General features: G+C 34.6%; 1 protein-coding gene and 1 long non-coding RNA gene across 6 annotated transcripts in view; one reads left to right on the forward strand and one right to left on the reverse strand.

The window, feature by feature from the left end:
* LOC135782653 (uncharacterized) overlaps positions 1-14,489 on the reverse strand; it is a 237,809-nt gene that overhangs the window by 182,576 nt on the left and 40,744 nt on the right. The gene's annotated exons all lie outside the window — the stretch shown is intronic.
* myo1b (myosin IB) overlaps positions 1-14,489 on the forward strand; it is a 114,240-nt gene that overhangs the window by 89,370 nt on the left and 10,381 nt on the right. Inside the window, exons 23-28 of one of the 5 annotated variants that reach the window (XM_065293074.2) lie at positions 42-128; positions 2,637-2,723; positions 5,878-5,964; positions 6,893-6,967; positions 9,248-9,382; positions 9,491-9,597. In XM_065293074.2, the coding sequence (XP_065149146.1) occupies positions 42-128; positions 2,637-2,723; positions 5,878-5,964; positions 6,893-6,967; positions 9,248-9,382; positions 9,491-9,597 (578 nt within the window). The remainder of the gene's footprint in view (positions 1-41; positions 129-2,636; positions 2,724-5,877; positions 5,965-6,892; positions 6,968-9,247; positions 9,383-9,490; positions 9,598-14,489) is intronic. The other 4 variants (XM_065293075.2, XM_065293076.2, XM_065293077.2 and 1 more) reach the window with 4 other exon arrangements.

Consider the following 14,489-nt stretch of genomic DNA (forward strand, 5'->3'; position numbering starts at 1 on the left):
TCTCTGCCTACACCATGGTCCTTCTTGGCTAACTTCTGCAGGCTCGCCGGGAATTGCGGCGTCTCAAGGAGGAGGCGCAGAATAAACACGCAGTGTCTGTCATTTGGGCAGCCTGGCTGGGAACTAAGGTATTTAATGAGCCTGCAAAACGTAGTAACCTCCCATCTTCTCGCCTTGCCTAAGCTGAGCATGAAATCCTTCTTGGGGCTTTTCACACTGCTCTTAACCCTGGATTATCTTTGTTTTAAAACCCATTTTTATCCTTGGGTTAAGGAGCATTTGACACTTGTAATTCAAAAGTGGGGTTAGCACTGCACTTTACCAGGTGTTAGGAAACCCATGGTCTGATGCAGGGTTAGCACCGCTTTTACAGTGTTAATTGTGTACAGTTGTTAGAATGTTATGACTCAAAGCTTAGCAACATATAGCAAATCAGAAACTGAATTATTTCACAAACTCTGCACTGAGTGTAAACAGTTCTTTCACTATTTAAGGGAAAAGTGAAAAATACTTTCAAATATGATGTAAAACTCCTGAAATGTAGTAAAAAAAAAAACATCCAAGAAGCTAAGTAAGATTTGCGTAGCGACCTGTTTTGTCACTGATATGGAAGCATCAGACGATCAGTGATTTAAAGCAGTTACATGCTATTTTAATTCAGTCTGACATAGCTTTTTATCTAATCATGACTGTTGAGGCTGCAAATATGCAAAGAGGAACATTTAAAGAGCACCAATGGCAGTGTTGTAGTACTTGAGACTCTGTCTTGGACTCGGTCTCGAGACCATATTTTAATGGTCTTGGTCTTGTCATGGACTCGTGAGCATTTTGAGTCCGTCTCGACTCGTTCTCGAATACATTTGGAATCAGACTTATTCTCGAGTCCACACGAGTCCCTTTTAAAATAAAGCAATAAGCCCCAAGAAGCAGTGGGTTACCAGTGCATTTTATAACAGCTAAGGGGCGTGCCTAAAAACCCCCTAGCTGTTATAAAATGCACTGTAACCCCACTGCTTCACGGGGGTTATTGCGTTTATAAAACGGTTACTTCATATGCATAACGTTAGCGGAATTTTATAAAATAAAACACAAATAAGCTGTAATTATATTAGTACAAATATTACTCTTCCGCCAAACAAAGTAGTTCCTCAGAATCAAGTGTGACTGAAACAGAGCGCAGTTCACAACCAACACAGACGCAGCAAAGACACAATGAAAATATGATTTAAGACTGTGGTGTTTATTTTATAAATCACCATTCATCTAATTTATACATTAGCATTTATATTGTGCACCGATAACCCAGGACTAACTATTTTAAGTGTGAAAAGCCCTTTTGTGTGTGTGACTAATTATCATCTTGTAGTTAATGTCTTAGGAAAAGTAACGGGGAAATACTAACAACTTGTTCTTGCTGACATTAAGCAGATTTTAAGATCGATTTCCAAGCTGTCTGTAGTGTTTCAAGTGCATGTATCAGTCTTTCTTTCTTAGAACTATTTTTAGCCGCTATTTAATAAATAACTTCATACAGATGTGTTCCTGTAGCTCAACTGATGGGTTAAATGTCCAGGTAACACACCTACTGGTAAAATGTTATATCCATTAAATGCACTGTAAGTTCCTTTTGGTAAAAGCATCTGCCAAATGTCTAACTGTAAATGTACTACTTATACTACATATTGTTTAACTCTTAAGTCACACAGTGGATACTGTCTTTTTAGGTTTTTATTTGTTTGTTTGTCTATCATTTTTTTTTTTTATGAAACTATAAAACTGAGGAATTGCTTTAGGTCGACTGCTTTTTTCCAAAATGATATTAAAGGCACAATATGTAAGATTTTTGCATCAAAAGATCCAAAAACTACAAGCACGGTGTTATATATTTTGTGTGCATGTGTCCTTACATAATCCCAAAGACCAATCTATTTTGTCGCTCTTGCGAGATGTCACATGCCAATCGATCTGCAATGCACCGCATGTAAAAATAGTATTGTGGCGTCTAGTACACCCCTCTGTTGTTGTTTCTATCAAGCCACTCTGTTTACATTAAAACATAGCGGATATAAATCCAATTTATTACATCATCCGTGAAGATGATTTTTTTATGTCCTGTCAGACTGATTTCCAGTCTGCAGTGAATTCCCATCAGTCCACGGTTGCTCATAGCGTCATCAAACTGTAATTTTGTTTTTGTGTGTTGACCTCTAGCCACGAAAATTACATATTGTGCCTTTTAATAATAACAGGAAGAGAAGTACAAAATAGTCACATGAAAGAATTGCATCAATCCATTGCTAGCTTACAATGACTTTTATTTTAAGCTATTTATTTCCTGATTCCAGAACATTTTTGTACATTTCTTTCTTCATTTACTGATTAGACATTTTATAAAACTGAATTCAGTACTGAATACCTAATGCAGCCATCAAACCATTGGGGGGTGTTAATATTTTAGGATATACACCCCCATCCCAAGTCTGCTTTTATAAAATGACCCACGTTTGTTTTTACAAAATGATGTCTGTCCTAGCTGGTTACACGGCTGTTTCATTATCTTTTTGATCTTTAAAGTCTGTTTTAACACTTTCCCACTCTCGTCTTTGATTATCTTTAAAAACGGTCACACCGTACAGGCCCGAAGAGAACTGCGCTGCTTAAAGAATGAAGCTCGCAGTAAACAGGCTGTGTCTGTCATATGGGCTTACTGGCAAGGAAACAAGGTATTTGCTATTGCGTTACTGGTATCTCATCATCCCACCTAACCAGTCTCACACTTCCATATGTACCAAAGATGGACCAGACAATGACCCATCTTTTCCGAGCTCATCCCATTCATCATGTATGCAACATTCACATTCCATTGACATGAAATGAACTGGAAGGAGGGGAGCAGAGGGAAGCTGCGTTAAGGGCAGAACTCAATATGATCTCTTAAGCCTCTTATCTCTGATTGCCGATGGATTTATGCTCATCTAGAGGACCAAACAGCAGTCTGCCATGACTGCTGGCACTCTCTCTGTCCATACTAAGCCCTCTAAACGTTTTTAACCAATGCTTTATTGCTGGGGTTCAAGCAATACAAGCAGTTTGTATTAAAAATGATTCCCTTTTTTCAAATGAAAGAGATAAAACAACTTGCAAAGGGGTGATCGCAGGGCATAAAGCCTCTCATTCAATGAGTCAGATTGGTTACCTAATAAATATCTCGGTCTCCAAGTGGTATTTTTTGACTGGTTAAAATGACAATTGTATGGTCAAAGAGACAGACAGTTTGTATTGTAAATCAAATACCTATACATACAATATGCTATGCTATGTGCTGTAGTATAGTAATTTTAGGATTTTTTTTATTTGTTAAAAATATTGTTATAGGAATAATTAACACACTGGAGTTGTGGATTCAGAACCCTACTAGTTCAGTTCTTGATATTTCCAGTTCCCTTACGGAGTCCATACCAGGTGTGTCCCCTCGCCCCCTGGTGGCTGGCTGTGGGACAAGTCATAAACCCCGCCCTCTCCATGCAAACGAACGGGACTCGGCTTTAAATAACAAAATATTTACACTTCAAAAAAATGCTAACTTTTTTAATAAATTTCATACGTTATACATTCAGTGCAAAACTCAGGAGTAGGATGAAGAATAAATTCTTATTTTACCTTCCCCAATCTTATTTCAAAGAAAAAGTAACAAAAAATACAGATGGCAACTAAAAAAATTTGTGTCATCTGCAAAAAGAACAAAACGCAATATTTTGGACACTTCACAAAGATCATTGATATATAAAAAGTCTTGGCCCTAATACAGAACCTTGTGGGACTCCGCATAGAATTTTTTTACGTTTGGATACATCTCCTGCATAATAAACATACTGTTCCCTGTTTTCTAAATAACTAGCCAACCATTCTAATACAATACCCCTAATTCCATGTGCATGTAGCTTAGATATTAAAATACCATGGTCAATGGTGTCAAAGGCCTTTTTAATGTCATAGAATAAAGACACCAATAGTAACATTTTTATTTTCCAATTCTGTTGTAATGTCCTCTGTAATTTTCATCAAAGCTAAAGCTGTGAACGGTTGTCCCGAAAACCATACTGACTATCAGATAACAAAGAATGCTTCTCGAGGAAAAAATCTAATCTTTTAACAAAAATTTTCTCCAGTATTTTGGAAATCTAAGAAAGCAAAGATATAGGCCTATAGTTAGTAAGACTGTACCTGTCACCAGACTTGAACACTCTGATCACGCTGATATATGTTCAATTGTTTGTTTTTGTGATAAGTTTAATTTTACAGGGTTCCCACGGGTCCTTGAAATTCTTAAAAGTTTGTGAATCTGGGGGAAAAAATTCAAGGCCCTGGGAAGTTTTTGAAAATATACATACATAGATACAGGTCATTCAAAGTGCTTGAATATAGTGCTTCTTGAAAAGAACTTTTCTGGAAAAAATCCATATTATTCCCTGTTTGGTGTAGGATAATATCATAAATTCTAGACTTTTTAAGCACACGTGCTAAACTGTTCGCTTTAAATTCTTATACTGTATCTTCTGTATGCAAATGTTGATTCATACCAAAATGTTTTTGCATAGTTGTGTTTGACAAATGAAAACATCTCGGGTTATGTAACTGTTGTTCCCTGAGAAAGGAACGAGACGCTGCATCTCCCTTGCCATACTTCCCGCATCCCTGTAACGCCGTCTTTGGCAATATTCCAGATAGAGAGATACCTCCTGCCTCTTACGTCACCCTGACTTTGTCATTAAGCCTCACCATTGGTTTCCCCAAAGTGTCACCGCAGTGACGCAGCGCGAGTTCCCTTGAAAGGGAACTTTAACAATGTATATTTAAAGGTAACACAATGTAACCTTGTTCTCATTTGAAATGTTTCCCCACATTAAGTCCTTGAATTTGAGGGTATTGGACCTGGAAAGTCCTTGAAAGGTCCTTGAATTTGAAGTTAACTAAGGTGTGAGAACCCTGATTTTAGCTAGTAATTCGATGCTATTAAAACACGGCGCGTCGTTATGATTGACATTTGTGATTGACAGCTTCTCTGAGCCGACTCTCGGAGCTTCGAAGATAAAACTATTAATTTTTTTTCCGGTGTTATTTCGCACGCCAACAAAATAAGTTTTATCTAACTTATCTAACGTCTAAATGAGACGTTCAAGGGGGGGTGGTTGAATTGGGCGCGCAAACGTTTGGGCGGAAGGTTGCTACCGTGGCTCCGCCTCTGGCTCCACTTGCGATGTCCTAGATCCAAACTAGCGTTTTTACGTAACCTGGCAGAGCCCATTGGTGGACATTTTTGCCTTTTATTCATTACAATGGAAGGAAACAACTTTGTGTCGTCCATCTTTTTTTACAGTCTATGGTCCATACATAGGAAGCCCATACTCCAGTGTCCGGTCGTGTATTGAGGTCCCCTGTGGTGTTTGAGGTCATAGGTGTTATCCCATAGATAAGAAACGTCATCTCATTTCCTTAACAAACCCATGTAAACATCTCTCTGCATGTTGTGCACTGCTGATCTGTCCCCACCCCCCACCGTTTGCTTTCTTTGAGGTTAATGTGGCTTGTGTTTTATAGCGTTTCTGTGTGGTGTGCGCCCACACAAGTAGGTTTTTTTATCTCACCTTATATTTTGTTTACCTAATGAGAAGACGTTCTCTCCACAGCAAAACTTCAACAATGTCAGTCTGTCTTGACCAACAGCAAACTCGAATTCACATCACGGGCTGGTAATAGTTTTGTGTGATGTGTGCCTCTCCGTGGATCTGGCGTTACCCTGCTTTTTAATGCTTCGCTGTTTCAACCGGATCTGTTGTTTCTGCATTCATTCAGCCCCCTCACCTCCCTCTCTCACAGGCACGTAGAGAGCTGAAACGCTTAAAGGAGGAAGCCAGGCGTAAACACGCTATCGCTGTCATTTGGGCCTACTGGTTGGGACTCAAGGTATCTTCCAACCACCGCAACCAGCCTTTCCCCAAGCTACTGTGTCTCCCGAGTCATTCGGGGATGAGTAGGAAGCATGCAAACATGTGTCACCTTAACTGCATGCACTGTACTAACACATCCTCAGTCATGTTTCTTTTCAATTCCACAGGTCCATTACTGTATGTTCATGCTTTAATGTTGGGTAAGCAAAGGCGAATTGTAAGAAGCCTTAGCCTTATGCTTTAGATACATCCTATGCATCTTAATCCATAAAACAGAAAGAGTCACAATCCATGGCTTTAAAAAGCTTTCACTGGGTAGTTTAGAGACAGAAGCTTTTCCTTTGGCTTCCTAGGGAATGGAACTGAAAAAAACATGACTGGTAAAATCACAGACTAACCTTCCTCTGTCATACTGTCAGGAGCGGATTTAGGGTCATCTTAGCCCAGACACCTGTAAACTCCTGAAAATGTTTACACACCACTGGATATCATTTAAATTAGCTTCCACTTTGTTCTAGTCTAATATACAATAGGCATTAGACTGTCCAACCCTAGTGCGCCAATGCTTTCTGTTGGTTTTGTGTGTCTGCTCTTTGCCGTCTGTATGCTAATTATAACAGTTGCTTGTTGTTTTTTAAGACATTTAGGGTCTTTGTGTGTGTATTTTTTTTTCTTTTAAGGACATCAAAGGTTTTAAGGACATCAAAGTCTTCATGTGCAAAGATAACTTGTTTACTATGGGTTTCATTTACGTGTTTTTATTAACAGCATCAGTTCTGTCCTGTCCTTGCTACTGTAGTTCAGTGTGCCGCTCTTAAAGTATATGTTTTAGATCCCTGTTTGTCACAAACCACTTGACCATCCTAACAGCGTGCCGTGCACTTTTTGTTTTCTTTCATCACAAACAAAGAAAAGGTGATTGATCGAACCCTTTTACTTCCCAGGTCCGTCGGGAATACAGGAAGTTCTTTAGAGCTAACGCCGGCAAGAAGATCTATGATTTCACCATCCAAAGAATCGTAAGTTGGCTGATTTATTTAGTGTAGTTGGCTGTAAACTATGCAAGATGTAGCTTTGTGCAGATCTTGTATTTCGATTAATTATATTTAGTTGGATAGTCTTGACTCAGCTTTTACCTTTCTGTGTAAAAACTCACCACATGCGCTGCACCGACTGTATGGGTGAGTAAAAATGTATCTGTCAGCATCCGTGTGACACTTAATTGGTTTTAAGGTGTTTCACAAGAATTTGCCCCATGTGTAGACAATAAACTCAGACCAACTTAAACAACATGTCAACAGCACCACCATAGTTTGTTCATAGATTGCAAAAAATACGGAGATTTAGATGTTTCCTCAATGCCTGTCCTCTGGGACCCCTCCCAGATTGTATTGAATGTCTCCTTATATAAAATAATTATGGAGACATTTTAATTTTTTTTAAATGATAAGTTTGGCTGATGAGTTAAATCAGATGTTTTATATAGGGATGCACCGATAGGATTTTTTTGGGCCGATACCGATTTAAACAGACAACTTCTGGCCGATACCGATATTAAACACTTGTATACAATACTATACAGTTGGTCTATTAGCTAGTTTATTTCTGCATCAAATTATTTTTACTGAACATGGATTGGATCTGATTAACATTCAACTGACCAACATAATAAGAGAGGCACAAATTAAGCTAAAACAAATATAATAAGACAACATGACAACCTTCAAAGGTGTTTTTTGCTATTCAGCATTTATTTTATTAACGACATTAACTTATTTTTTACATATAATGGATTTCTTTATGCAGTTAATTAATAAACAATCGGTATCGGCCTTTCTCGTGCTATTGCCGATATGCCGATGGTTTCAAATTCATCAAAAATCGGCCGATACATCGGTGCATCACTAGTTTTATATAGGGAGACATTTAAAACATTGAGAAAGGGGGTCCCTGTGGACTGAAGTTCAGAAGCACTACTCTAGGTTATCCTTGTTTTTGTATATCATTACATGTTTACCTGTTACATGTTACTATTAGGATGGGCATTTTTGTAAACTTTTTATTTTAAGTAGTTGATGGATCTGAGAAAGTACTTAAGTGTTCGGGGCTGGGCATGTGTGACATGGCACTAATGAAAGATTTTAATTAAAACAAAATGTTTATAGAACTATAATCGCAAAATTAGCACTGCTAGATTTTTAAAGCATCATCAGTGTTTTAAAAAAAAAACATCTAACATGGAAATATGAGATAAACAGTGAAACTGACTGAATCCTTAAAGGGATAGTTAACCCAAAAATGAAAATAATGTCATTAATGACACACCCTCATGTCGTTTCAAACCAAGACCTCTGTTTATCTTTAGAACACAGTTTAAGATGTTTTAGATTTAGTGTGAGAGCTTTCTGACCCTCCATTGATAATCTACGTACGGTATACTGTCCATGTTCAGAAAGGTAATAAAAACATCATCAAAGTGACATCAGTGGGTCAGTTAGAATGTGTTGAAGCATCGAATATACATTTTAGTCCAAAAATAACCAAAAATATGCCTTTATTCAGCATTGTCTTCTCTTCCGCATCTGTTGTGAAGCGCATACACAAGACTGCAGTGACACAGATGATGTACGACGCGGCTGACGTGTTATCTGGTGCGCCCCAGCTGTTTTTTTTTTGTGTGCCTTCGTTTACAGTCTGAGGGAAATGCAAGCTGTAAGTTTGAAAAAAAAACTTTGCAAAATGTCTGAGGATAACACTTCATCCGCATCACTGGATTCACGTGACTTTAATCCACCGCATGCACTTCACAACAGACGCGGAAGAGGAGACAATGCTGAATAAAGTCATAATTTTTTTGTTTTTTTGGACCAAAATTTATTTTTGATGCTTCAACACATTCTTACTGACCCACTGATGTCACATGGACTACATTGATGATGTTTTTATTACCTTTCTGGACATGGACAGATATATTTTGAATATAAAACATCTCAAACTGTGTTCTGAAAATGAACGGAGGTCTTACGAGTTTGGAACGAGTCATTAATGACATAACTTTCATTTTTGGGTGAACTATCCCTTAAAAGAAAAACACCACAGTTTTTTTATATTTTACTATGTTCTTACCTCAACTTAGATGAATGAATACATATCTGTCTTTTATCAATGCATGCACTTAATCTTTGTACAGCGCATCGTGAATGTGTTAGCATTTAGCCTAGCCCCTTTCATTCCTTAGGATCCAAACAGGGATGTTTTTCAGAAGGATAAAAATGAGTTTTCATTTGTGTTGTCTGCAGATGCAGAAGTACTTCCTGGGCTTAAAGACGACGACACTCTCCATGTCACCGATCGATAAGAGCTGGCCAGCTAAGCCATATGGTTTCCTCGAGGGCACACATCAAGAGCTCCGAAGGATTTTCCATCTTTGGAGGGTGAGTTTTATCAAATGCTTATGTATCTTTAAATTTAAAAAAATTAAAGTTTAAAACTAACAGTGATGGAACCATGTGATGCTCTTTCTCATTATGACCTCAAATTAGTGTAAGAAATACCGCAGCAAGTTCACAAAGGAGATGAAGGCAACCTATGAGGAGAAGCTTGCAGCAAGTGAGCTCTTCAAAGACAAGAAGGCCTTGTATCCAAGCAGGTACTGTATGAAAATAAAGGAAAAGTTCATATCCTGTAAAGGTTTTGTTTTTTTTGTAGACCTGAAAAGATGCTAGGTAAAATGCCCTTTTCTAGTATACTGTAGCACCATAAATTCATCATAACATTTGTCTGTGTGCCTTAGTGGGCTGTATACGATAGCTTTTGGTGACATGTGCAAAGTATTGCATTGCTACAGATAACTTGTTCACTATACAGTGTCACTAAATGCTTTTGTATGAAAATGAGCGGCTTGGAGACACATTTTGTGTATAATGGAAATAAGAAAATATGGCAACACTTTACTTGAAGGGTTGTTCATAAGACTGATATGACACCTTCATAATCATGACATGACACGGGCTATGAACATGAAGGAGATTTTATGACAGTCATTAAATTGTCATTTGTTAAATTATGTCATTTTTAATGCAAAGATGACATTTTTTGAGATATCTTTATGACAACTTGACATTGACCAATACATCATAACTTGTCATGACAACTTGACATTACCAAGACAATATAACTGACCACTTTCTACCAGTGATACAAATATAATTTGTCATTAAAATGTCATTAAGTGTTAATACTCTGTAAAATAGTTTTATAAAAGCCTCGTGAATATTTTTCTTGACCTCAACTACAGTGATACAAATATAATTTGTCATTGAAATGTCGTTAAGTGTTAATACTTTGTCAAGTAGTTTTATAACAGCGTCATGAATGTTTTTCTTGACCTCAGCTACAGTGATACAAATATAATTTGTCATTGAAATGTCGTTAAGTGTTAATACTCTGTCATATAGTTTTATAACAGCGTCATGAATATTTTTCTTCACCTCAACTACAGTGATACATATATAATTTGTCATTGAAATGTCATTAAGTGTTAATACTCTGTAAAATAGTTTTATAAAAGCCTCGTGAATATTTTTCTTGACCTCAACTACAGTGATACAAATATAATTTGTCATTGAAATGTCATTAAGTGTTAATACTCTGTAAAATAGTTTTATAAAAGCCTCGTGAATATTTTTCTTGACCTCAACTACAGTGATACAAATATAATTTGTCATTGAAATGTCGTTAAGTGTTAATACTTTGTCAAATAGTTTTATAACGGCGTCATGAATATTTTTCTTCACCTCAAATACAGTGATACAAATATAATTTGTCATTGAAATGTCATTAAGTGTTAATACTCTGTAAAATAGTTTTATAAAAGCCTCGTGAATATTTTTCTTGACCTCAACTACAGTGATACAAATATAATTTGTCATTGAAATGTCGTTAAGTGTTAATACTTTGTCAAATAGTTTTATAACAGCGTCATGAATGTTTTTCTTGACCTCAGCTACAGTGATACAAATATAATTTGTCATTGAAATGTCATTAAGTGTTAATACTCTGTAAAATAGTTTTATAAAAGCCTCGTGAATATTTTTCTTGACCTCAACTACAGTGATACAAATATAATTTGTCATTGAAATGTCGTTAAGTGTTAATACTTTGTCAAATAGTTTTATAACGGCGTCATGAATATTTTTCTTCACCTCAAATACAGTGATACAAATATAATTTGTCATTGAAATGTCATTAAGTGTTAATACTCTGTAAAATAGTTTTATAAAAGCCTCGTGAATATTTTTCTTGACCTCAACTACAGTGATACAAATATAATTTGTCATTGAAATGTCGTTAAGTGTTAATACTTTGTCAAATAGTTTTATAACAGCGTCATGAATGTTTTTCTTGACCTCAGCTACAGTGATACAAATATAATTTGTCATTGAAATGTCGTTAAGTGTTAATACTCTGTCATATAGTTTTATAACAGCGTCATGAATATTTTTCTTGACCTCAACTACAGTGATACAAATATAATTTGTCATTAAAATGTCATTAAGTGTTAATACTTTGTCAAATAGTTTTATAACAGCGTCATTAATATTTTTCTTCACCTCAACTACAGTGATACAAATATAATTTGTCATTGAAATGTCATTAAGTGTTAATACTCTGTAAAATAGTTTTATAAAAGCCTCGTGAATATTTTTCTTGACCTCAACTACAGTGATACAAATATAATTTGTCATTGAAATGTCGTTAAGTGTTAATACTTTGTCAAATAGTTTTATAACGGCGTCATGAATATTTTTCTTCACCTCAAATACAGTGATACAAATATAATTTGTCATTGAAATGTCATTAAGTGTTAATACTCTGTAAAATAGTTTTATAAAAGCCTCGTGAATATTTTTCTTGACCTCAACTACAGTGATACAAATATAATTTGTCATTGAAATGTCGTTAAGTGTTAATACTTTGTCAAATAGTTTTATAACGGCGTCATGAATATTTTTCTTCACCTCAAATACAGTGATACAAATATAATTTGTCATTGAAATGTCATTAAGTGTTAATACTCTGTAAAATAGTTTTATAAAAGCCTCGTGAATATTTTTCTTGACCTCAACTACAGTGATACAAATATAATTTGTCATTGAAATGTCGTTAAGTGTTAATACTTTGTCAAATAGTTTTATAACAGCGTCATGAATGTTTTTCTTGACCTCAGCTACAGTGATACAAATATAATTTGTCATTAAAATGTCATTAAGTGTTAATACTTTGTCAAATAGTTTTATAACAGCGTCATGAATATTTTTCTTGACCTCAACTACAGTGATACAAATATAATTTGTCATTGAAATGTCGTTAAGTGTTAATACTCTGTCATATAGTTTTATAACAGCGTCATGAATATTTTTCTTGACCTCAACTACAGTGATACAAATATAATTTGTCATTAAAATGTCATTAAGTGTTAATACTTTGTCAAATAGTTTTATAACAGCGTCATTAATATTTTTCTTCACCTCAACTACAGTGATACAAATATAATTTGTCATTGAAATGTCGTTAAGTGTTAATACTTTGTCAAATAGTTTTATAACGGCGTCATGAATTTTTTCTTGACCTCAACTACAGTGATACAAATATAATTTGTCATTGAAATGTCGTTAAGTGTTAATACTTTGTCAAATAGTTTTATAACGGCGTCATGAATATTTTTCTTCACCTCAAATACAGTGATACAAATATAATTTGTCATTGAAATGTCATTAAGTGTTAATACTCTGTAAAATAGTTTTATAAAAGCCTCGTGAATATTTTTCTTGACCTCAACTACAGTGATACAAATATAATTTGTCATTGAAATGTCGTTAAGTGTTAATACTTTGTCAAATAGTTTTATAACGGCGTCATGAATATTTTTCTTCACCTCAAATACAGTGATACAAATATAATTTGTCATTGAAATGTCATTAAGTGTTAATACTCTGTAAAATAGTTTTATAAAAGCCTCGTGAATATTTTTCTTGACCTCAACTACAGTGATACAAATATAATTTGTCATTGAAATGTCGTTAAGTGTTAATACTTTGTCAAATAGTTTTATAACGGCGTCATGAATATTTTTCTTCACCTCAAATACAGTGATACAAATATAATTTGTCATTGAAATGTCATTAAGTGTTAATACTCTGTAAAATAGTTTTATAAAAGCCTCGTGAATATTTTTCTTGACCTCAACTACAGTGATACAAATATAATTTGTCATTGAAATGTCGTTAAGTGTTAATACTTTGTCAAATAGTTTTATAACGGCGTCATGAATATTTTTCTTCACCTCAAATACAGTGATACAAATATAATTTGTCATTGAAATGTCATTAAGTGTTAATACTTTGTCAAATAGTTTTATAAAAGCCTCGTGAATATTTTTCTTGACCTCAACTACAGTGATACAAATATAATTTGTCATTGAAATGTCGTTAAGTGTTAATACTTTGTCAAATAGTTTTATAACGGCGTCATGAATATTTTTCTTCACCTCAAATACAGTGATACAAATATAATTTGTCATTAAAATGTCATTAAGTGTTAATACTTTGTCAAATAGTTTTATAACGGCGTCATGAATATTTTTCTTCACCTCAAATACAGTGATACAAATATAATTTGTCATTGAAATGTCATTAAGTGTTAATACTCTGTAAAATAGTTTTATAAAAGCCTCGTGAATATTTTTCTTGACCTCAACTACAGTGATACAAATATAATTTGTCATTGAAATGTCGTTAAGTGTTAATACTTTGTCAAATAGTTTTATAACGGCGTCATGAATATTTTTCTTCACCTCAAATACAGTGATACAAATATAATTTGTCATTGAAATGTCATTAAGTGTTAATACTTTGTCAAATAGTTTTATAACGGCGTCATGAATATTTTTCTTCACCTCAAATACAGTGATACAAATATAATTTGTCATTAAAATGTCATTAAGTGTTAATACTTTGTCAAATAGTTTTATAAAAGCCTCGTGAATATTTTTCTTGACCTCAACTACAGTGATACAAATATAATTTGTCATTGAAATGTCGTTAAGTGTTAATACTTTGTCAAATAGTTTTATAACGGCGTCATGAATATTTTTCTTCACCTCAAATACAGTGATACAAATATAATTTGTCATTGAAATGTCATTAAGTGTTAATACTCTGTAAAATAGTTTTATAAAAGCCTCGTGAATATTTTTCTTGACCTCAACTACAGTGATACAAATATAATTTGTCATTGAAATGTCATTAAGTGTTAATACTTTGTCAAATAGTTTTATAACAGCGTCATTAATATTTTTCTTGACCTCAACTACAGTGATACAAATATAATTTGTCATTAAAATGTCATTAAGTGTTAATACTTTGTCAAATAGTTTTATAACGGCGTCATGAATATTTTTCTTCACCTCAACTACAGTGATACAAATATAATTTGTCATTAAAATGTCATTAAGTGTTAATACTCTGTAAAATAGTTTTA

The sequence above is a fragment of the Paramisgurnus dabryanus genome, chromosome 15, assembly GCF_030506205.2.
Source record: "Paramisgurnus dabryanus chromosome 15, PD_genome_1.1, whole genome shotgun sequence".
Classification (NCBI taxonomy): Eukaryota; Metazoa; Chordata; class Actinopteri; order Cypriniformes; family Cobitidae; genus Paramisgurnus; species Paramisgurnus dabryanus.